A 25,310-nucleotide genomic window follows, 5' to 3' on the forward strand; every position below is an offset into this window, starting at 1 on the left:
ATACAGTTTAGCATGGGATCCTCCTCACAGCTGTCAGTAAGGGACCCAGGCTTCTGGAGACACCTGTCTTTCCAAATGCTTTCATAATCACTATAGTGGGCAAAATAAATGTGTTAGACCATGCACTGTCTCCAAAAGCTCCAGCCCAAAAGTAATATATGTCACTTCTCCCAATTTATTGGCCAAATGAAATTACATAGACACATGTTATGTCTGTGTAGACTAGAACTGAAATTCTGCCATGTGTCTGAGAGGAGAACTGAAATATTTATAAGTGGTTCCAGTGACTAAAATAGCATTTTTATCAATCATCATTCACTATTTAAATGGTCACCTATTTCCACTATCCATATTACCCCTGCTCTCAGTTTTGACCATGGACCCTCTAATATAGTGACTCTCTTCTCCTTGAGTCATTAGAAAACAAGACTCCAGACTTATGGTACGGACAGGAAAGTAGGTTACTTAGTGACTGGAGTAGGAGAAAGTGATCTGACCACTAGAGATTTAAATAATTCTGAGGGAATTTTAACACAGTTCTTATTTGGAACCCTGTCATCATTTCCAGAGTATCTAGGGCTGACAGTTTAGATACTTCTGAAAATCCTGTAGTATAAACACAATCGGTTCTCAGCTTTTCCCACTTCAGGACTGGTAGTTGGTTTATCACTTCTACTAAGTTATCCATTTGCTTTTCAGCTACTAAGATTTTTTCTGCTGTCTTCTGTCTTATTCTCTCCATACCTGTAGGTTTATATTTTTGAAAATATCTCTTCACTTTTGTGTTAGTGTATTTTTGTCGTTGTTCACTAAGTTGTGTTTGACTCTTTGAGACCCCATGGACTGTAGCATGCCAGGCTTGCTGGTCCTTCACAATCTCCTGAAGTTTCCTCAAACTCATGTCCATTGAGTCAGTGATGTTATCCAGCCATCTCATCCTCTGTCACCCCCTTCTCCTCCTGCCCTCGATCTTCCCCAGCATCAGGGTCTTTTTCCAGTGAGTCGGCTCTTTGCGTCAGGTGGGCAAAGTATTGGAGCTTCAGTATCAGTCCTTCCAATGAATATTCAGGGTTGATTTCCTTTAGATTGATTGGTTTGATCTCCTTGCTGTCTAAGGGACTCTCAAGAGTCTTTTCCAGCACCACGGTTTGAAAGCGTCATCTTATAGGATTTTAAGTAGCTCCGCTGGATTCTTAGAGAAAGCCAAATTAAAGGTACATATCCAATCTACCAATTTATCTCAAAATCCCTTGAATTTTTCAGAGATGTAGACTTGTGTTTAATTGATTAAATCTTATGTGGTTTTTATTCTATTTAATTTGTTTCTATATTCATAAATTCCATTTATTTTATTTTTAATTGTTTTTCTTGAATTCTGAGTTGCTTGCTTTGCCTATTTCTTCCCAATAAACCTTGATTTCTAAGAAATTCATACCTCACAGTTTTCTCTATTCATTCTTTGGTTCTTACCTTAAATATCATTTTATTTTAAAAGCTTACTATATCAACTAGAATTATGTTCCAAATAATTTCTGTATATAGGTGTTCCATATAATTTTTGCCTGAAAAAAATAGAAAAACCCATAATAACAATTGCTTACACAAAACAGAATTTTATTTTTCTCTTAGGAAATAAGGCTAGTGGCTTAAATGCACTCCATGATATCTGGGACCCCATCCCATTCCATTTTGTTGCTTTGCCATCTTTAGGACATGACCTTTAACTCACAGTCCAAGATAGCTATCTAATATCCAGCTATTATACTGCTATTCAGACTTGCCAATAGGAGAAAGGGAAAACTGTGCCCTTTTTTTTTTTTAAAGACTACTTCTGTAAGTATTCCATGGCACTTGTGCTCATGTCTCACTGGCCATAACTGTTACAAGACCATCCCCAGCCACAACAGAAGTTGGCAAGTATAATGTATAGCCCAGATGTCCTCATGGACAGCTAAAAATGAGACATCTATTGATAACAGGAGAACACATATTTGGGTGAAATTAGTAGTCTGTTACACCCACTCAGACCACACAGGTAGCCCCACTACCCACTAGGAGGAAAGTCAAAGTGAAGTCGTTCAGTCGTGTCCGACTCTTAGCGACCCCATGGGCTGCAGCCTACCAGGCTCCTCCATCCATGGGATTTTCCAGGCAAGAGTACTGGAGTGGGGTGCCATTTCCTTCTTCAGGGATCTTCCCAACCCAGGGATCGAACCTGGGTCTCCCCCATTAGAGGCAGACGCTTTAACCTCTGAGCCACCAGGGAAGCCCACCCACTAGGAGGAGATAGGGTCAAATAAGTTGCCTGATTGATTTGGTTTTTAGAAGGGTGTTTGATTGTAATCCTCCATATTGGTGGTGTGTTTTTGTAACCAAAAAAATTCTTGTTCCACTGAAAGCTTGGCCTCTGTAGTAATGAAGTAATAAATTCAATTTCTGGGAGAAGATCCTTTGAACCAATGATGTTCCCCTAGTGTGTTATTGGCACCTGTCATCCATCCCTACTTACTTTTATTAACTTTAAAAAATTTAGGGTCTGCAAAGCTTGAAACTCCATTTCACAGGCTCCTTTGAATTATTATTCTGGATAGGATTTACCAGTGAAATGCCTTCACATGAGCTTTGAAGACAGGCAAAGGTCATCTTCCCACTGTCATTGCTGTTAGCCAACAGATCAGAAAGATATGTGTGCTTGCAGCCAAGTCAGTGTTTCTTTGCCCAGCCATCAGTTTCATGGGGAACTGGAGGCTGCTGTGGCAGCCAGACATGTTCCACTGTGTAGTCACCAATTTTGGAGGTGGGAGAGGAGAGGCCTTTGTGGGAGTAACAGTTTGAATAGTAGCAATAGCAGCAGTTAGGCAGTAATGGTAGTATCCCTTCAAAACCAGGAATTCAGTTCTGATTTTGGAAGCAGATTATGGATATATAATTCCATATATCAAATATCTTTTTTTACTTTAGTTAGATGTACATAGAGTGGTTTCTGATTTTTTGTTTTGTTTTTGTTTTGAACTTGGAATAATTCAGTTTTATACCTTCACTCAAATTATAAGGGATAGGAGCTTCTTAATTATTTTGTAAAGGAAAAGATGCAAAATATAAACTCATTAACCAGTTATGGCACTATTCTCTAAAGCTAACACATTTTGGTTTAAGAATAGGGAAGAATAAAAAATTATGAGTGCACTCCTGAGAGACTAGGGATGAAAGTGTTTAATGAATTTAATGTCTATATTTCTACAAAATGGAGCATGGTCTAAAAGTGAATTATAAAACACGTTCTTCCCTCACATGCAACACAATAGATAAAAATTAGTTTTAAAGTTTTATTATCTGTGAATAAATAAGGCTCAACATCACACACATTTAAAAAGATAATTGGCTCACATTTTTTTGACTGCCCTGCATGGCATATGGGATCTTAGTTCCCTGACCACAGATGGAACCCACGCCCTCTGTAGTGGAAGGACAAAGTCTTAAATACTAGGTTGCCAGGGAAGTCCCTGGCTTATATATTCTAAATGATATATAGTTAGGTGAATGATGCAAGAATCAAATAGTGTAAATAGTATATAAGCATTTTATAAAAAGAAATATAATATTTTGTAATATTTTGTAGTTGTGTCATGACTGAACACTAGAAGCCAAGTGTAAAAACTCCAGACTCTGGATCTGTGGAGGTGTAAGAACATCACTGAGAATGGGATAGCAGAACTGGCTTCTGGGTGTCCGCTTCTGGAGGAACTTGACCTCGGCTGGTGCCCTACTCTGCAGAGCAGCACTGGGTGCTTTGCCAGACTGGCACGCCAGCTTCCAAACTTGCAGAAGCTCTTTCTAACAGCTAACAGGTCGGTGTGTGACACAGACATCGAAGAACTGGAGTGTAATTGTACCAGATTACGCCAACTGGACATATTAGAAACAAGAATGGTAAGTCCGGCATCCTTAAGAAAATTCCTGGAATCTTGCAAAGATCTCTCCTTACTTGATGTGTCCTTCTGTTCTCAGATTGATAATAGAGCTGTGCTGGAACTCAGTGCAAGCTTTCCGAAAGTGTTCATAGAAAAGAGCTTTACCCAGTGACTTCATATATGTCCTGTAATAAAATGAATGTGCTTTTTTAAAAAAATATTTTGTTATATTTTAAATTTATAAAGTCAGATGATAAAATAGATTGAAATTTATTCATTAATTTATTCAATACTTATTCATCCATATTTACTTCAGTGTGTATTTTTCTAAACACAATAGAAAAAGAGCTCTCTCCATGAGGAGATTATAATTTAGTGGGGAAGGGAGATCATTGATTTGACTGGGCAGAATATGCAATGAATGGAGCACTGGATACAGTGGAATCAAAAACAGCCTAATATGTCATTGAAATGATGGAAAAATTGAATCTTCAAATTGAAAAGACATTAGGCAGAGCTTCTTATTCCTGAAACTGATAGTATAGATAATTCAGATGACCCTCCTGTGGAAAACAATAAAAAGTGATGGACAAGACTTTTAAAAAATTACTTTAGGAAATTCCCTGATGGTCCAGTGGTTAGGACCCTCTGCATCCACTGCTGAGGGCCCAAGGTTGGATCCTTGGTCAGGGAACTAAGATCCTGCAAACCACACAGTCTGGCAAAAAAATTAACTTAAAATTATTAAAGAGGTGAAAACAGTAATTTTTGATGGATGCATGTAATAGAGGCACCTGTAAACAGTATATCAAAACAATAAAACTTATTATTCTCTCAGGGCATTTGAAAACATTTTCCTTTGGGCTTTGATTTGAAGCAATGTAAGGTCAAAGAAATATAAATCAAGTCTCAGGGCCAGCCAGATGTGCAGCAATGTTATTTGAAGATATTTCTTATTTCAAGTGACCTCACAGGTTCACAATATAAACACAGTGTAAATGTCAAAAAAATCTAAACCTGCTTCCTCTATAGGCTCTCTGGTTTAGAGCAGAAGAAAAAAGAAAACATGCCTGAAAATTGTAGCTACAAATTGGGCCTCATGTGTTTGTATTTTAAATTTGTGTAGGTTGAGGTGCAAGAAACATTAAGGCATAACTTGGTTTGTGACAGTCCCTTATTTATAGTGTTTCTATCCTGGCTAGCGGAGAAGGCAATGGCACCCCACTCCAGTACTCTTGCCTGGAAAATCCCATGGACGGAGGAGCCTGGTGCGCTGCAGTCCATGGGGTCCCTAAGAGTCGGACACGACTGAGCGACTTCACTTTCACTTTTCACTTTCATGTATTGAAGAAGGAAATGGCAACCCACTCCAGTGTTCTTGCCTGGAGAATCCCAGGGACGGGGGAGCCTGGTGGGCTGCCGTCTATGGGGTCGCACAGAGTCAGACATGACTGAAGCGACTTAGCAGCAGCAGCAGCGTCCTGGCTAGAACAAATGAAAATTAATTTTGAAAGATGGAACATGAAAACAAGGCTTTGAGGAATACCCTACAAATAAATTTTCGGTGGCAGCCAACCATATAATTCACACAAACAAAGACAAAATGAATACAAAGAATCAGAAACAATACAGCAGAAAAAGGCCCATACAAACTTCAGATGTGGGAACTATCTGATATAAAAACCATTTATACTTACCATATACAAATAAGTGACATACTTCAAAGTATTTGCACGGAACAGGTTGAAACAGATTGAAAGGGTCTCTGAGTTTCAGGGAAGGTAGTACAAAAATTATCCAAATTAGGACATAATCTGATAAAGATAATTAATTTCAGGGATAGAAAGCAAGTTATCTAAAGATAAAGAAAATAGCCTTCAGACTCCTCATCGGCATTTATACCAGAACATGATGGAAATGTCTGGAGGCTTCTGAGAGAAACAAATTATGGCTCAATAATGTTATACCTAGCCAAGCTGTTCTAGTACAAAGATAACAAGGTGGAAAACAAAAAGAATTTCTAAAAGATTGCATTAACATTTATGAGTGCTTACCAAAAAAAAAAAAAAAAAACTACTTAGAGATGAAATTCAGCCAATTTATAGATGAACTGAGAAACTGATGATAGGGTTATTGTAATAGTTGGTATCGAGAAATCTCTGAAGAAAAGAAAGTTGACTGAAGAATATTCAGTTCAGTTCAGTTCACTCACTCAGTCATATCTCTTTGCAAGCCCATGGACTGTAGTACGCCAGGCATTCCTGTCCATCACCAACTCCCAGAGCTTGCTCAAACTCATGTCCATCGAGTTGGTGATGCCATCCAACTATCCCATCCTCTGTCATCCCCTTCTCCTCATGCCTTTAATCTTACCCAGCATCCGGGTCTTTTCAAATGGATATTCAGGACTGATTTCCTTTAGGATTGACTGGTTTTGTCTCCTTGTGATCCAAGGGACTCCCAAGAGTCTTCTACAACACTACAGTTCAAAAGCATCAATTCTTCAGCACCCAGATTTCTTTATGGTCCAACTTTCACATCCATACACAACTACTGGGAAAACCATAGCATTGATTAGATGAACCTTTGTCAGCAAAGTAATGTTTCTGCTTTTTAATATGCTGTCTAGGTTGGTTGCATAGCTTTTCTTCCAAGGAGCAAGTGTCTTTTAATTTCATGGCTGGAGTCACCATCTCCAGTGATTTTGAAGCCCAAGAAAATAAAGTTTCTCACTGTTTCCATTGTTTCCCTGTCTATTTGCCATGAAATGATGGGACCGGATGCCATGATCTTTTTTCTGAACGTTGAGTTTTTAGGCCAGCTTTTTCACTCTCCTCTTTCACTTTCACCAGGAGGCTCCTTAGTTCCTCTTCAGTTTCTGCCATAAGGGTGGTATCATGTGCATGTCTGAGGTTATTGATATTTCTCCCAACAATCTGGATTCCAGCTTGTGATTCATCCAACCTGGCATTTCGTATGATGTACTCTCAGTTCAGTTCAGTTCAATCGCTCAGTTGTGTCCGACTCTCTGCGACCCCCTGAATCACAGCACGCCAGGCCTCCCTGTCCATCACCAACTCCCGGAGTACACTCAAACTCATGTCCACAGAGTCGGTGATGCCATCCAGCCATCTCATTCTCCGTCGTCCCCTTCTCCTCCCGCCCCCAACCTTTCCCAGAATCAGAGTCTTTTCCAGTGAGTCAACTCGTCGCATGAGGTGGCCAAAGTACTGCAGTTTCAGCTTTAGCATCAGTCCCTCCAATGAACATCCAGGACTGATCTCCTTCAGAATGGACTGGTTGGATCTCCTTGCAGTATAAGGGACTCTCAAGAGTCTTCTCCAACACCACAGCTCAAAAGCATCGATTCTTCGGCGATCAGCTTTCTTCACAGTCCAACTCTCACATCCATACATGACCACGGGAAAAACCATAGCCTTGACTAGACGGACCTTGGTTGGCAAAGTAATGTCTCTGCTTTTTAATATACTATTAAGGTTGGTCATAACTTTCTACATATAAATTAAATAAGCAGGGTGATAATATACAGCCTTGACATACTCCTTTCCCAGTTTGGAACCAGTCTGTTGTTCCATGTCCCATTTTAACTGTTGTTTCTTGACCTGCACACAGATTTCTCAGGAGGCAGGAAAGGAGATCTGGTTTTCCCATCTCTTCAAGAATTTTCCACAGTTTGCTGTGATCCACACAGTCAAAGGCTTTGGCATAGTCAATAAAGGAGAAATAGATGTTTTCCTGTAACTCTCTTGCTTTTCTTATGATCCCACGGATGTTGGCAATTTGATCTCTGGTTCCTCTGCCATCTCTAAATCCAGCTTCAACATCTGGAAGTTCTCGGTTCACATACCGTTGAAGCCTCACTTGGAGAATTTTGAACGTTACTTTGCTAGTGTGTGAGATGAGTGCAATTGTGCAGTAGTTTGAACATTTTTGGCATTGCATTTCTTTGGGATTTAATTTTATACCCAGCTAAATAATACTTCTCAAGCATATGGTAATTCAAGAAATACAGTACCTATAAACTCTTCTTTAAAGGATTCATTTGCTGATGAAATCCAGCAAATCAAGAGCTGATGCAACATAAATAATTAAGGACTGAGGAAGCTGGATAAAATAACTGACAGTAAGCACTGCATTTCATTCCAGTTTGAACATACCAGTTTATCTCAATTCACCCTTGAAACTTCATTTAAGCAATAGAGAGCAAAGGTTTAACATAAATGAACATATGAAGACAAAAAGAATAGGAGAGTAAAGAGCAGGGGAGAAAAGTCACTAAAAATTTTGGAAGATGCCAAGTATACAGACTATTGGTTATGGACAGAGTTCACTTTTTTTTCTGTTGCTAAATGAGAGTAGAAAGTGAGGGTACAGCTGCAGGTGGGTAAGATTTGTAAGAAGAAAATCAAATCCAGCCAAAGTAAGGATTCATATTGAGGGTTCAAAGAGAGGCTGAAAACAACAGTGGCTGAAAATCTATATAAAAGACTACTTGTATCTGAGAATTCCTTCTCCAATCAGTGAAGAAAGGTGCCTTCCCTTTTCTCTCAGTGGCAGAAAATGGGAGGTACACTATCTATAGACGTTACATAGGCTTGACCAGACCAAGGGACACTAGCATACTAAGGGTAGGGCTGAGACCTTATTAAGAAGAGAATTAAAGAAATTCTACATACTGATTAGGACCCAGTTCCAACCAAGGACTCTTAGTGCTGAGTGCTATCTTTACAACACCTTCTACCACTACCCCCATTCTTGTTGAATTTTTCTGTGGAAAATAACATAGGCCCAAGAAAAGAGATTTACAAATATTAACTTTTGGTCCCCAAGCCAAATGTCATTTTCTATTTCATGATCCTAAGGTGAGATCAACCACTCAATTAGCCCCACCCAAACATGCCATGCTTAATCAGCTTTTTAGTGTCTCATGCAAAAAACCAAACAGCCAAGCAGCATAATACATATAAAGGAGAGTCTCTAAAATGAGGATAGATACCAAAGACAAAGAGGATAAAAGTATTAATAATTCTAAAGAAAAATGAAATGCTAGGATCAGAAGATAAAAATTTTAAAACCTAAAATATCTTCAGAGATATAAGAAAAGACCAAGTCTGTGTGATACAATAAAAGGCTGCCATTGATGGATAAAGGCCTAAGTGTAAGGGCTAAAACTATAATACTCTTATGAGAAAACATAGGTGTAAATCTTCAAGACCTTAGATTAGGTAATGATTTCTTAGGCATGATACCAAAAACATAAGCAACCAAAGGAAAAATAAATAAATTTGGGTTCATTGAAAATTTTTTAAACCTCTTGTACTTCAAAGTACACTATCAATACATTTAAAAGACATATCACATAATGGGAGAAAATATTTGTAAATCATATGTCTGATAAGGGTGTAGTAGAATAACTATTCCAACTCAACAATAAAAAGACAAAATCCTATTTTAAAATGTAAAAAGAATTTGAGTAGGTATTTCTCCAGAAAGATATTCAAATGATCAAATAATCAAATGAAAAGATGCTCAACATAGTTAGCTATCTGGGACATGCAAATCAAACCACAATAAGATATATTTCATACCATCTAGGATGGCTATAATCAAACAGAAAATAACAAGTGTTGGTGAGGAGAAACTGGAATCCTCCTACACTATCACTGGGAATGAAAAATGGTACAGTTACCTTGGAAAGCAGTTTGGCAATTCCTTAAAAAGTTAAACAGTCGCTGTATGTATGACCTAGAAATTCTAATTCTAGGTATATACTCAAGAGGATCAAAACATATGTCCATATAAAAACTTGAACATGAATGTTCATAGCAGTGATATTCATAATAGCACTAATGTGGAAACAAACCCCACTGTCCATCAGCTGGTAAAATGTGGTACATCAATACCATGTTAATATAGATTATTTGGCCATAAAAAGGAATGAAATACCAATTTTGCCACAACATAGAAACATTATGCAAATTGAGGGAAGACAGACCTAAATGGCTACATATTATATGATTCAATTTATATGAAATATCTAGAATAGATGAATCCATAGAGACAAAAAGTTGATTATCAGTTGAAGAGCAAGTGACTGATAATGGGTACCAGGCTTCTTTCCAGGGTGATGAAAATGTGAAAATGTTCTGGAATTAGACAGTAGTAACGATTGAACAAGACCTGCAAGACCTTCTGGAACTAACACCAAAATAAAGATATCCTTTTCTTCATAGGGGACTGGAATGCAAAAGTAGGAAGTCAAGAGATACCTGGAGTAACAGGAAAGTTTGGCTTTGGAGTACAAAATGAAGCAGGGCAAAGGCTAACAGAGTTTTGCCAGGAGAATGCATTGGTCATAGCAAACACCCTCTTCCAACAACACAAGAGATGACTCTACACATGGACATCACCCGATGGTCAATACTGAAATCACACTGACTATATTCTTTGCACCTGAAGATGGAGAAGCTCTATACAGTAAGCAAAAACAAGAACAGGAGCTGACTGTGGCTCAGATCATGAACTCCTTATTGCCAAATTCAGACTTAAATTGAAGAAAGTAGGGAAAACCACTGGACCATTCAGGTATGACCTAAATAAAATCCCTTATGATTATACAGTGGAAGTGACAAATAACTTCAAGGGATTAGATACCATAGACAGAGTACCTGAAGAACTATGGATGGAGGTTCATGACACAGTACAGGAGGCAGTGATCAAGACCTCCCCAAGAAAAAGAAATGCAAAAAGGCAAAATGGTTGTCTGAGGAGGCCTTACAAATAGCTGAGAAAAGAAGAGAAGCTAAAGGCAAAGGCGAAATGGAAAGAAATACCCATTTGAATGCAGAGTTCCAAAGAATAGCAAGGACAAATAATTAAGACTTCCTAAGTGATAAATGCAAAGAAATAGAGGAAAACAACAGAATGGGAAAGACTAGAGATCTCTTCAAGAAAATAAGAGATACCAAGGAAACATTTCATGCAAAGATGGGCACAATAAAGGAATGGTATGGACCTAACAGAAGCAGAAGATATTAAGAAGAGGTGGCAAGAATACACAGAAGAACTATACAAAAAGATCTTAATGACCAAGATAGCCATGATGGTGTGATCACTCACCTAGAGCCAGACACCCTGGAGTGTGAAGTCAAGTGGGCCTTACGAAGCATCACTACGAAAAAAGCTAGTGGAGGTGATGGAATTCCAGTTGAGCTACTTCAAATCCTAAAAGAGGATTCTGTGAAAGTGCTGCACTGAATATGCCAGCAAATTTGGAAAACTCAGCAGTGGCTACAGAACTGGAAGAGGTCAGTTTTCATTCCAATCCCAAAGAAAGGCAGTGCCAAAAATGTTCCAACTACTGCACAGTTGCACTCATCTTACACACTAGCAAAGTAATGCTCAAAATTCTCCAAGCAAGGCTTCAACTGTATGTGAACCGAGAAATTCCAGATGTTGAAGCTGGATTTAGAGAAGGCAGATGGACCAGAGATCAAATTGCCAACATCCGTTGGATCATAGGAAAAGCAAGAGAATTTCAGAAAAACATCTATTTCTCCTTTATGCTAAAGCCTTTGACTGTGTGGATCACAGAAAACTGTGGAAAATTCTTGAAGAGATGGGAAAACCAGATCCCCTTTCCTGCCTCCTGAGAAGTCTGTGTGTAGGTCAAGAAACAACAGTTAAAATGGGACATGGAACAATGGACTGGATCTAAATTGGGAAAGGAGTATGTCAAGGCTGTATATTATCACCCTGCTTATTTAACTTATATGCAGAATACATCATGTGAAATGCTGGGCTGGATGAAGCACAAGCTGGAATCCAGATTGGGAGAAATATCAATAACCTCAGACATGCAGATGATACCACCCTTATGGCAGAAAGTGAAGAGGAACTAAAAAGCCTCTTGATGAAAGTGAAAGTGGAGACTGAAAAAGCTGGCTTATAACTCAACATTCTAAAAACAAAGTTCATGGCATCTGGTCCCATCATTTCATGGCAAATAGATGGGGAAATGATGGAAACCATGACAGACTTTATTTTCTTGGGCTTCAAAATCACTGCAGGTGGTGACTGCAGCCATGCAATTATAAGATGCTTGCTCCTTGGAAGAAAAACTGACTAACCAACCTAGACAGCATATTTAAAAAGCAGAGACATTACTTTGCCACCAAAGATCCATTTAGTCAAAGCTATGGTTTTTCCAGTACTCCTGTATTGGTGTGAGAGTTGTGTCATAAAGAAGGCTGATCACCAAAGAATTGATGCTTTTGAACTGTGGTGTCAGAGAAGACTCTTGAGAGTCCCTTGGACTTCAAGCAGATCAAACCTGTCAATCCTAATAATCATTGGAAGGACTAATGCTGAAGCTCCAATACTTTGGCTACCTGATGCAAAGAGCTGACTCACTGGAAAAGACCCTGATGCTGCGAAAAATTGAAGGCAAGAAGAGAAGGGGTGACAGAGGATGAGATTGTTGGATGGCATTACCAACTCAATGGGTATGAATTTGAGCAAGCTCTGGGAGATGATGAAGGACAGGGAAGCCTGGCATGCTACAGTCTTTGGCATTGCAAAGAGTCAGTCCTGAGTGACTGAACAAAAACAACAAAACTCAATCTGAAGGGTCAAAAAATAGATTGAGATACTGCTCAGAATGGCTGGTATCAAAAAGTCTACAAACAATAAATGCTGGAGAGGGGGAGGAGAAAAGGGAACCCTCTTACACTGTTGGTGGAAATGTAAACTAGTATAGCCACTATGGAAAACAGTATGGAGATTCCTTAAAAAACTGAAAATAGAACTTCCATACGACCCAGCAATCCCACTGCTGGGCATACACACCAAGGAAATCAGAACTGAAAGAGACACGTGTACCCCAATGTTCATTGAAGCACTGTTTACAATAGCTAGGACATGGAAGCAACCTAGATGTCCATCGGCAGACGAATGGATAAGAAAGCTGTGTTACATATACACAATGGAATATTACTCAGCCATTAAAAAGAACACATTTGAATCAGTTCTAATGAGGTGGATGAAACTGAAGCCTATTATACAGAATAAAGTAAGTCAGAAAGAAAAACACCAATACAGTATATTAACACATATATATGGAATTTAGAAAGATGGTAACAATGACCCTATATACGAGACAGCAAAAGAGACACAGTTATAAAGAACAGACTTTTGGACTCTGTGGGAGAAGGCGAGGGTGGGATGATTTGAGAGAATAGCTTTGAAACATGTATATTACCCATATGTGAAGTAGATCACCAGTCCACACTGGATGCATGAAACAGGGCACTCAAAGCCAGTGCACTGGGACAACCCTGAGGGATGGGATGGGGAAAGAAGTGGGAGGGGGGTTCTGGATGGGGCACACATGTATACCCATGGCTGATTCATGCCAATGTATGGAAAAAACCACAATATTGTAAAGTAATTAGCTTCCAATTAAAATACAATTTTAAAAACGGAATAAAAAATAGGTTGAGAAAATTATTAGAATCCAGGGAAATGAAGACAAAAGGCAGTAAATAGGGAAACATTAAGAAAAACGGAATATCAACCAAGGAGGTCACTATATAACTAAAAGGAGTTAGAGAACCAGTAAACAAGGACACTGAGTAGAGGAAATCATTTTTAAAATCACACACACTTCCCAAATCCTGTCCTAGTCTAAAGAATATATGTCACAAGATTGACAAATCTCACTGAAGAATTATCACAATAAATGACAAAAATTCTTACACTATGACACTACATTGTTAAGAAATTCTATAAAAATGGAGGTAATATATAATGACCTAATTTCATCTTTAACAAGCTTTCTTAGCCTCAGTACTATTGGCATTTGGGGGCCATACAATTCCTTATATGCAGGGGTCTGTCCCATGCATTGTAGAATGTTTAGCAACATCCCTGGCCTCTACCAATGCCAGTAGCACCATCTCCTCCAATTGTGCCAATCAAAAAATTTTCCATATATTACCAAATGTTGCTGGGTGGTAAAATTGCCCCAGCTGAGAACCAGGGATCTAGAAAAAATATAGATCTTAGAAAAAAATGGGTAATGAAAATGTTGAGTTCCTCAACACAAGAGATTAGAAAACAAAGGAATGCCTTCAAAATGCTAGCAGCAAGTAATTCCTAACCTGTAATTCCACATTCACTGAAATCAGTAAATCATTTGATTTTACCACATCCAAAATTTTCAGATGTTCAAGTTCTTAGTAAGTTTATCACCAAATATTTTTCAGGAATGTAGTGAAATAAAGCAATAAAGAGGAAGTCATAATAATGCAGAAAATGAAATCAAACTCAGGAGAGAGAGAAAAGTATTTCCTAGGACAAGAAGTATAGCACAAGTCCCAAACTGTCCAGCCATGGAGTAGGACTAGCGAACAAATAGTGTACAATTAAGCACAAGCCTGGGTGGATCCAGATTGGCTCCATGGGGAAAAAATGGAACTGAGAGGTTTTTCTAAGCACTTAATAATGTAACTAGGTGCTTTAGACTTTACAAAGTATGGGGATAACTTAAAAGTATATACCTAGAAAAGTAACTAAAGTGGAAAGTGAGACAATTATAAACATAAGAGAAAAGAAAAATATCAGCAACATGAGGTTCAGATATAAGTGATATTTATGTAATTATTTAAACATTACTTAAACAGATTATGACATTGTTATCAGAGAGGATGGGGTAGAAGTGTTCAAGTTTGTGTGTGTGCTCCTTAGAAGTAAATGGATAATATCTAAAACTTAAATTGAGAAAAAGCATTTTTTCAGCATATTATTTAGAAACATGGAAGCAAATATTACGGGAAAAAAACAGTTAAAAGGCTCAGAAGTTGTTATCTCTGGGCAGTCAGACATGAGTACTCTTGGAAAAATTGAAGCGTTGTATAACAAATATTTAAAACATAAAATGTATAAACTGATAAACATCATCTTTTAAAAAACACATTGTATGGAGAAGGAAATGGCAACTAACTCCAGTATTCTTGCCTTGGAAATGCCATGGACAAAGGAGCCTGGTGGGCTATAGTCCAGTGGTATCACAAAAGAGTAGGACATGACTTAGCAACTAAAACAACAACAAATTCCTTGACTTAGGTCCCTTCCAGGGCTTGGGCAGCTTTCAACCTGCCATAAAAAATACCATAGACTTTGCGGATTAAGCAACAGAAACTTATTTCTTACAGTTCTGGAGGCTGGAAGTCTGAGCTCTGGGTGTTAGCAGGTTAGATTCTGATGAGATCTTTCTTCCTGGCTTGCAGATGGCCACCTCAGTGTGCCCTCACATGAGAGAAAGAGCAAGTTCTCTGGTGTCTCTTAGAAGGACATTAATCTCTGCCCTCCTGATGGTATCCAAACCTAATTATCCCCCAAAGGCCCAGCTCCAATTTCCATTACATTGAGGGTTAGGGCTTCAATTTATGATCTTGGGAAGACACAGCTGAGTCCACAGCACTTGGAAAAAACACAATTTTAATTTTAAAAATTAAAAGTAAACAGAACCATATAATCCAGCAATCCTACTTCTGGTTATATATCTAAAAGAAACATTATCAGAATCTCAAAGGGGAAAAAAAAACACACTGTAAATGTTATAAACATTGACAACTCTATATATTTGCTATCTTAAGTTTATTTGCTCACTTATTTAGTTGAGTCTTAGTTGCAACATGCAGACTCTTACCTGTGTCTTAGTTGCAGCATGTGGAATGATGGGATGCCAGGATGAGGGATCTAGTTCCCTGGCCAGGGACTGAACCCAGAGTGCCTGCTTTGGGAGCCTGGAGACTTAGCCAGTGGGTCACCAGGGAAGTCCCTATTTGCTCACTCATAAGAGGGCAGTTAAGTGATGCTAATATTTTAATATGCATCACACTCTTGTTAACTTTGTAGGGATTATTTATCTAAGCATAAGCAAGTTCTGTAGTTTCATATTATTTTGTTTTTATCAAGTAAAATCTGATAGTTCTAATTATAAAGATAGGAATTTATTACAGGTCCATTTTATATTATTTTCCTCTATTATAAGTATCATGGAAATGTTTTAGGATGATGTTGAAAATTATTTCTGAGTGGGAGAATCATGTTAATTTTCTTTCCTTTTTATTCTTATTAAATGTTAAAATAACATGTTATTTTAAAAGAATCATTTTCATACTAAAAGCCACTTATTATGAAAAAGAAATCATAACTCTACCAACTTTTTTCTACTTAACTGGGGTTAAATCCTTTAAAATTATAGTTGATGGTCTAATTAAACGATACCCATTTTGAAAAAAAATACTCAGCATTCAGATAAAATATTAGTTCATTTGAGGAAAGACAATAGTGTTTTTGAAACAGTACAGAACTCCAGCAATTTACAAGGTCACAAAATTTTTCGCATAAGTGAAAAAATTTAAAACTAAAAGCCATCATTTGCAGTAGTCAGACATGCAATAATAGTTGTAAAACACAATTCTCTTAGTTATAACAAGTTATCAACGAACAAGCTCAACTATCAGGAACCTGAAAACACTTCTGACTTAGAAAAATCTAACCCTTCAAAACTTGAGAAACACCATTTGTCTGCTAAATGATCTCCCATGCAAAATGTTCAGTTCAGTTCAGTTCAGTCGCTCAGTCGTGTCCGACTCTCCGCGACCCCATGAATCACAGCACGCCAGGCCTCCCTGTCCATCACCAACTCCCGGAGTTAACTCAAACTCATGTCCACAGAGTCGGTGGTGCCATCCAGCCATCTCATTCTCTGTCGTCCCCTTCTCCTCCCGCCCCCAACCTTTCCCAGCATCAGAGTCTTTTCCAGTGAGTCAACTCGTCGCATGAGGTGGCCAAAGTATTGCAGTTATGCAAAATGTTAAGGGCTTATAAAAACAGACAAAAGAGCAACAATAAAAACCACCTAAAGATTCGGAATGTAAAACACTTCAAGCGATAAATAGGACAATACTTAACGAATGTGTGAATATGTCCTCATTTTAATGAAAGGGTTGGAATTTAATATGATCATTGTTCATCTCTTGTCAAGTGAGATTCCTAATTGAACCCGAAACGATTTTTAAAGTTAGCGTTTTCCGCGGTGTCCATACCAGCTCCTTCACTCATTAGGCTGGCGACAATAGGTTTGAGAAACTTGAAATCGCCGGACCCAGTATCTCCCATCAGGCACACCTCGTACTGGTAGCTCTGGGACAGGGTCCCCGTGCCGCTGACGTCCAGCAGGTGGCCCGGGAAGTGGCCCTCGGGCACCGCGCAGCGACCCGCCGAGGCCGCCCCGGCCCTCCTGCACAGCCGCACCGCCACGAACACGAGCACCGAGAAGAGGAAGAGCAACGACACCGACGCCAAGGCCACCACCAGGTAGACGGTGAGCGGGTCGGCCGGCGCCGCGGCCGCCGCTTCCGCTTCCGGGGGCGGCAGGTAGGGCTGCGAGAAGCCGTCCACCAGCAGCACGTGCAGCGTGACGCTGGCCGACAGCGGCGGCTCGCCGTTGTCCCTGACCAGCACCACCAGCCGCTGCTTGGGCGCGTCGCGCTCGCTCAGCAGCCGCGCCGTGCGCACCTCGCCGTTGTGCGCCCACACGCCGAACAGCCCGGGCTCCGTGGCCTTGAGCAGCTGGAACGACAGCCAGGCGTTCTGGCCCGCGTCGCCGTCCACCGCCACCACCTTGGTGACCAGGTAGCCCGGCTCGGCCGCCCTGGGCACCAGCTCGGTGCAGGGCGCCGAGGCGTTCTGCAGCGGGTAGAGCACGAAGGGCGCGTTGTCGTTGGCGTCCGCCACGAGCACGCGCACCAGCGCCTGGCTGCTGAGCGCGGGCGAGCCGCGGTCGGCGGCGCCCACGCGGAACTCGAAGGCCCGCAGCGCCTCGTAGTCCAGGGACGCGAGGGCGAAGAGGTGGCCGTTGTCGGGGTTGATGGACACGAGGGAGGCGAGGGGCACGAGCGGGTCGGGCGGCGGCAGCAGCGAGTAGGTGACCTGGGCGTTGGCGCCCGCGTCTGGGTCTGTGGCGCTGACGCTGCCGATGTGCAGGGCGGGGCTGTTGTTCTCGCGGACCCACAGGGTGTAGGAGGTCTGGGTGAAGGCGGGGGCGTTGTCGTTGACGTCGGACACCAGCACGGTTATGTTGTGCTCGGTTTTCAGTCTGGGGGTTCCCATGTCAGTGACCGTGATGGTGATGTTGTACTCGGCTTTTTCTTCTCTGTCCAGTGCGCCTTCTGTTACCAAGGTGTAAAAATTTTCTATCGTGAGCTTAAGTAGGAAAGGGAGATGGTCTTGGATGGAACACATCATTTTTCCATTGTTACCAGAGTCTGAATCTGAAATTCCAAAAACAGCGACCACAGTGTCAGGGGTGTTTTCTGGGATATCATTAATGAGTAGTGATATGGTCAATTCAGGGGCGTTGTCGTTTACATCCATCACTTCTATGGCTACAGTGCATTTTCCTGAAAGACCGCCACCATCTGAGGCCTCAATTTCCATAAGGTAAGATCTAATTTCCTCAAAATCCAACTTTTTTTTTAATCGAATATCCCCTGTGACTGTGTTTACTTCGAAGGCCTGAATGACTTGATTTGAGGATTGGAAAAATGAGTAGGAGAGCTCGCCATGGGTCCCAGCATCCAAATCTCTAGCAGAAACAGTGATGACAAGGGAGCCTATAGGGCTGTTTTCTGGGACCTGCACCTGATAGAGCTGCTGAGCAAATTCAGGGGGGTTGTCATTTATGTCCAGGACTATGATGAGGACCTGGGAAGTCCCGGTCTTGGGCGGTGACCCACCATCCATCGCTGTGAGGGTTAACCTGAGTTTGGGCAGCTCCTCACGGTCCAGCTCTTGGTCCAGCACCAGCTCCGGGTATTTTCTGCCATCAGTGTGATTTCGAGTAAAAAGGTGGAAATAGAAGTTGGAGCTAATTTTGTAGTTCTGTACTGTATTACTGCCAACGTCCAAATCTTGAGCTATTTTCAAAGGATATGCAGACCCTGGATGGCTGCTTTCTGATATTTTCAGGAGGATTTCATTTTCCAAGAATTCTGGGGCATGGTCATTTACATCTTGAATCTGTAATTCACCTTGAATAAATTGCACCGGGTTTTTCAGTAACACCTGGAAATGCAGTATACATGGATCCGTATCACCGCACAAATCTTCTCGGTCCAGTTTTTCTTTTAGTATCAAATTCCCACTCTTCTTCTCGATCTGCAAATGCTGTTTATTCCCTTTGAAAAGAATCTGGGCGCCCCGAGAAGCCAGCTCCCCTAAACCCAACCCCAGATCTTTTGCTAGGTTGGCTACAAATGAGCCGCTGTCCCTCTCTTCTAGAACGGAATACTTAATGATCTGACTGCCCGCCTCCCACAATAATAATAGAATAATAACAGCGGTCACTTGCCTTTTCTGAGTCACTTTGGGTAGCGGTGTCTCCATCGTTCCTGAGTCCAAAAGATGCAGTATTTAATCATAAAGTAATTGTTTTGCGCCAGATCTGCTATCTTGGTTCAGTAATTTTGAGTTACTTCTTCTTGTCATGGACTGACAAGGGGATAGCTGCCTCTCTGAAACCTGTCCTCAGCCGTGTAAATATTTCCTTTGTGAGCTACGAGAAACAGATCGGCTTTTATGGAGTCTAGGACTCTGCAGGCTGTTTTTTTCACTCTCTTAGCCTGCAGCGCCACCAAGCGTTCTTCTTTACAACTTCAGGGAGTTTTCATTTCAAAGCATAGTATAATACCAAAATTGCAGTGAACACACTGTGGGTCATAAAATGTTATAAACTCCTTTCCTCCGCACCTGTAATGCAGTCTTACCCAGGTACCTAATAGGAGTTATTAGAGCAAAATAAGTTATTTATCTAAATCTGCATTCATTTTCCCTTTAAAGGTACAAGTTTGGTACGCAAAACTCAGCTCAAGACAAATTTATTTTTCATTTAATAAGTATTTCTCTGTGCAGGAATTATTATAGCTTCTCGGGATAAAATTGTGAATTAAGCACAAAAATTCTTGCGCTTGCGAAGCTTACATTCTATTACAAAATTACTAATTTGTTCTTTGGTGTTAGAAGTTATACATTTTTAAATCCAGTTTTTACTCCCCAAAAAACTGTAGTATGCCTGGAACTTCTGCGAAAATGTGACTTTTCAGTCTCTGGGATACACAGACTTTGGACCTTTTTTTCCTTCATAAGTTCATTGTGTACATAGCCCAGTGCGAGGAAATAACTATTTGTTTTATTAGAAACCATTTGTAAGTTCTCAACTCAGGTCTGCAAACATGAAGAAGGCAATAAAGCCAATGAAGTCAAAGATATACTTTCTAGGGAAAGGTTTTGACCTGTCAGCAATAAATAGGGCCCCCCCCGCGCCCCGCCCCGTATGTTTTATACCCTGTGGGACTATGCAGATGGGTTTACTGAAAATATCCACTGTACCAACTAAAGTCATGTGGTTGAAGTGAGAACAGCAGAAGCAGCAACTCCCCCAAAGAAGACTGGAGGAGGACAGGGTAAATATATGGTGTAAGTTTCCCCTACACTCACTAATTGGTAATCATCTATGACAAAAGAGCCATGATAGTTCACTTACTTGAACACAGAACACAGACAAATATAATTCTGTTAAGCCCAGTTGCATTAAGAATAAAAAGAAAATACTCTTCTTGTCACTCTAGAATAAACTGCCTGACTTTGATGGGAAGTTGAAAAGAAGGACTTGTCATAATATACTACAAATATAACCAAAACAAATATGGGTTAAATTGTGAAAGAAAATGATTTTGTGGCTAACAAAGGTAAATAGTGCATATACGTCAGTGAAAGAGAAAAAATCTGACATTGCCCAGTAACCTGCTACTAGTAACTAACTTAGGTCTTGGGAGGGAACACACATATAGAAGCTTGAGAAATAGGCACAGGAGCTTGAAAAAATATAATCTGGATTTCCCTAAAAATACTTTTGAACTTTCAAATCGTTAGACAAAGACAAGGAAATGAAATGTACTCCGAAGCACTTTATATTCTGTAATAAGAGTTTAGGGTGAATGGGGGTGTTTTCTGTTTAGAAGACAAAAGGGTGATATTTAATAATTTTATTTATTGTCAAGGATACTATATTGTAGCGAGAATATTAGGATTACTTATTCCTTGAAGGTTATTTTAAAAATTCACTATTGGACTGTTAATAACATTCAGTTCAGTTCAGTTCAGTCGCTCAGTTGTGTCCGACTCTTTGCGACCCCATGAATCACAGCATGCCAGGCCTCCCTGTCCATCACCAACTCCCGGAGTTCACTCAAACCCATGTCCATAGAGTCGGTGATGCCATCCAGCCATCTCATTCTCTGTCCTCCCCTTCTCCTCCTGCCCCCACATTAGCAAATATTTATTAAGCATTCATAGTTGTTTTTAAAATGATCATCATATACTTACATGAAGTTCAAAAACTGTAATTTAATCTGTTGATACTTTCCTGAAGTCTGTATTGATAGAAAATGTGTATGTACTATTGTGATATATTGAAATGCACATAAATGTGACTAGCTATTTAGTATTTAGCCGTCTTTAGTATCTATTTTTAGTTTTTCACACTATAGGAGTTACCCCAAAATGAGACTTACATTGGTGGGTTAAAAAACTACCAAACATATTTTAAACATGTCCCTACATGTCACCGGTAATGACAGCTCTCACTACTGGTTAGAGATGCAATCTTGAGGACTTTGGAATATAAATTTTATAAAAAGGATAGATGATTAAAATGTTTTAAAATTATGCAAATAAAATTTTAGTGTTCCCTGGTGGCTCTGCGGTAAAGAATCTGCCTGCCAATTCAGGAGACTCAGGTTTGATTCCTGGGTCAGGAAGATCTCTTGAGAAAGAAATGGCAACCCACTCCAACATTCTTGCCTGGGAAATCCCATGGTCGGAGGAACCTTGTGGGCTATGGTTCGTGTGGTTGCAAAGAGTCAGACATGACTTAGTAGCTAAACAATAAAATAAAATTTTACTTTTCATTCAGATTGTCAATATAGTGGAGAGTAATATTACCTAAAGTTAAAGTAATATACCCTAAAGTTAACGCATGAAAAATACAGTGAATACCCACTGTCTGACTCTTTAAATTTCACAATGAGGAGCAGTAGTAAAACATTCATGAAACGGACCATCAATAATATGCACCGATAACATGTATCTTTAAGTTAAAATAGATTACCAAACTTGTTAAGTAGGGCTTAATGACAGAATAATCCAATGCTTAATTGAATAGGAAACTACTCCGAACTGTGGGGTTTTCCTCCATTTCCCTTACAGTGCCCTGGAGAGGGAAGGTGGGGAGAATCGGCTTCAGACAATTGAATTCCCGGGTCCCAGTACCTCCCGTCAGGCACACCTCGTACTGGTAGCGCTGGGACAGGGTTCCCGTGCCGCTGACGTCCAGCAGGTGGCCCGGGAAGTGGCCCTCGGGCACCGCGCAGCGACCCGCCGAGGCCGCCCCGGCCCTCCTGCACAGCCGCACCGCCACGAACACGAGCACCGAGAAGAGGAAGAGCGACGACACCGACGCCAAGGCCACCACCAGGTAGACGGTGAGCGGGTCGGCCGGCGCCGCGGCCGCCGCTTCCGCTTCCGGGGGCGGCAGGTAGGGCTGCGAGAAGCCGTCCACCAGCAGCACGTGCAGCGTGACGCTGGCCGACAGCGGCGGCTCGCCGTTGTCCCTGACCAGCACCACCAGCCGCTGCTTGGGCGCGTCGCGCTCGCTCAGCAGCCGCGCCGTGCGCACCTCGCCGTTGTGCGCCCACACGCCGAACAGCCCGGGCTCCGTGGCCTTGAGCAGCTGGAACGACAGCCAGGCGTTCTGGCCCGCGTCGCCGTCCACCGCCACCACCTTGGTGACCAGGTAGCCCGGCTCGGCCGCCCTGGGCACCAGCTCGGTGCAGGGCGCCGAGGCGTTCTGCAGCGGGTAGAGCACGAAGGGCGCGTTGTCGTTGGCGTCCGCCACGAGCACGCGCACCAGCGCCTGGCTGCTGAGCGCGGGCGAGCCGCGGTCGGCGGCGCCCACGCGGAACTCGAAGGCCCGCAGCGCCTCGTAGTCCAGGGACGCGAGGGCGAAGAGGTGGCCGTTGTCGGGGTTGATGGACACGAGGGAGGCGAGGGGCACGAGCGGGTCGGGCGGCGGCAGCAGCGAGTAGGTGACCTGGGCGTTGGCGCCCGCGTCTGGGTCTGTGGCGCTGACGCTGCCGATGTGCAGGGCGGGGCTGTTGTTCTCGCGGACCCACAGGGTGTAGGAGGTCTGGGTGAAGGCGGGGGCGTTGTCGTTGACGTCGGACACCAGCACGGTTATGTTGTGCTCGGTTTTCAGTCTGGGGGTTCCCATGTCAGTGACTGTGATGGTGATGTTGTACCCGGCTCTTTCCTCTCTGTCTAGCGGTCTCTCTGTCACCAGAGTGTAAAAGTTTTTGAACGTGGGTTTCAAGAGAAAGGGGAGATCATTTTGAATGGAGGAAACCATCTTACCGTTGTCCCCGGAATCTGGATCAGAAACACTGAAAACAGCTACCACAGTCTCTGGGGAGTTTTCTGGGATAGAGCTGATGAGTCTCGACATGGTCAGTTCGGGGGCGTTGTCGTTCACATCCACCACCTCTATAGCTACAGTGCATTTTCCTGAAAGGCCCCCGCCGTCTGTGGCTGCAATCTCCACGTTATAAAATCGAGTTGCCTCGAAATCCAATGCCTTTTTCAGACCAATTTCTCCTGTTGTTTCGTCTATCACAAATGGTTGAGTAACTTCATCTCCTTGGAATAGAGCGTAGGCTACTTTCCCATATGTTCCTGCATCTAAATCTCGGGCAGAGACAGCGACAACTAAGGAGTTTAGGGGGCTGTTCTCTGGAATCTGTACCTCATAGACGGACTGTAAAAACTCTGGGGCATTGTCATTAATGTCCACGACTTCGATGCGGACTGTAGTGGTCCCAGACCTGGGTGGAGCCCCCCCATCCAGCGCGGTGAGTGTTAAACTGAGCTCAGGCTGCTTCTCCCGATCCAGTGCTTTGTCCAGCACTAGCTCTGGGTATTTTCTGCCATCTCCACGATGATGAGTGACAACATGAAAATGGGAGTTGGGGCTGACGGTGTAGTTTTGAACCGTGTTGCTACCTATGTCAAAGTCCTGCGCTATTTTCAAAGGAAACACAGTCCCTGTCTGGACGCTCTCAGGGATTTTTAGGAGCATTTCTCTTTCTAGGAACTCTGGGGAATGGTCATTTATATCTGTTAGCTGTACATCAACTTGAATAATCTGCACCGGGTTTTCCAGTAATAGTTGGAAATGCAGTATACAGGGATCTGTTGCCCGGCACAACACTTCCCGGTCTAGTTTTTCATTTAGAAGCAAATTCCCGGTGGTTATATCCAGCTGCAAGAGCTGTTTGTTTCCTTTGTAATGGATTCGCGCGCCCCGCGTGGCTAGTTCCCCCACCCTGAGACCCAGGTCTTTTGCCAGGTTGGCCACAAAAGACCCACTTTCTGTTTCTTCTTGCATGGAATACCTAATTTCTTCAGAGCCAGTCTCCCACAAAAACAACAATATAGTAAGAAACAAAACTTGCCTTTTTTGTAGCGTTTTTGCTGGCGCAGTCTCCATTGTCCAGACCCGGTGCAAGAAGGTGGTTTCTTCAACTCGATATACAATCAATCCAGATGAGTTCGTTAAATAAAACGGAATTTGATCTGATTGACTTGCGCTAGGACGATGTCCTTCTCAGAGTTCTCTGCCCCTAGATCCTATGTAAATTGCTTCCTTCTTTTAGAAAGCACTCAGGGTTCTGATTCCCACTTAATGGCTTCCGGGGCAGTCACAGATCCCTTCATTCATACTCCTAGCTTGCAGCGCCACCAGGCGTCATTATTTACTATTGCATATAGTATTGGCCATTTCATTCCAAGCTTTAATTTGCTATGTATCAGTTTCCTTTTAAGTCAGAAATGATCCCGATTGATTCTGTATTTCCAGTTTTTAGTTACTGGAAGTTCTGAATAAGCATTTGCTAAGTTAACTTCCAGTGAAAGAATACTTTTCAGAACAAACTAAAATGATGTATCAGTATTCCTCATAAAATACCTTTTGAGTACTCAAACTTTATCTTGTGGGATTCTTATTTGATTATAATCAAGAAATTAGTAATAATGGTAAGTTTACAATTTGCAAAATTGTTTCATTTTAAATATACATCAGAAAAGGGAACAAATCATATGTATACAACTCCATAACTTTTCAGGAAGTGAACACACTGGTAAGCAGAACCTAAATTAAATCTAAAATGTTACCAAAACCCTAGAAGCCCCCTCCTG

At 41.5% G+C, this 25,310-nt stretch overlaps 2 protein-coding genes across 2 annotated transcripts; both read right to left on the reverse strand.

Moving 5' to 3' along the window:
* Positions 1–16,138: 16,138 nt before the first annotated feature.
* Positions 16,139–20,273, reverse strand: LOC129558771 (protocadherin beta-17-like). The gene has a single exon (XM_055430194.2). It carries the CDS (start codon positions 19,386–19,388, stop codon positions 16,995–16,997), a length of 2,394 nt encoding a protein of 797 aa, XP_055286169.2. The 5' UTR covers positions 19,389–20,273; the 3' UTR covers positions 16,139–16,994.
* A 77-nt stretch (positions 20,274–20,350) lies between these two features.
* LOC129558772 (protocadherin beta-5-like) lies at positions 20,351–25,249 on the reverse strand. Its single transcript, XM_055430195.2, has one exon. It carries the CDS (start codon positions 24,601–24,603, stop codon positions 22,213–22,215), a length of 2,391 nt encoding a protein of 796 aa, XP_055286170.2. The 5' UTR covers positions 24,604–25,249; the 3' UTR covers positions 20,351–22,212.
* Positions 25,250–25,310: the final 61 nt, after the last annotated feature.

The sequence above is a fragment of the Moschus berezovskii genome, chromosome 8 (assembly GCF_049115385.1).
Source record: "Moschus berezovskii isolate FMDL1 chromosome 8, NW_MosBer_1.0, whole genome shotgun sequence".
NCBI classification, from domain to species: Eukaryota; Metazoa; Chordata; class Mammalia; order Artiodactyla; family Moschidae; genus Moschus; species Moschus berezovskii.

Bases quoted from the DNA above. Each gene is read 5' to 3' on its own strand.
- LOC129558771 (XM_055430194.2), bottom strand. From the start codon at position 19,388: ATGGAGACACCGCTACCCAAAGTGACTCAGAAAAGGCAAGTGACCGCT.
- LOC129558772 (XM_055430195.2), bottom strand. From the start codon at position 24,603: ATGGAGACTGCGCCAGCAAAAACGCTACAAAAAAGGCAAGTTTTGTTT.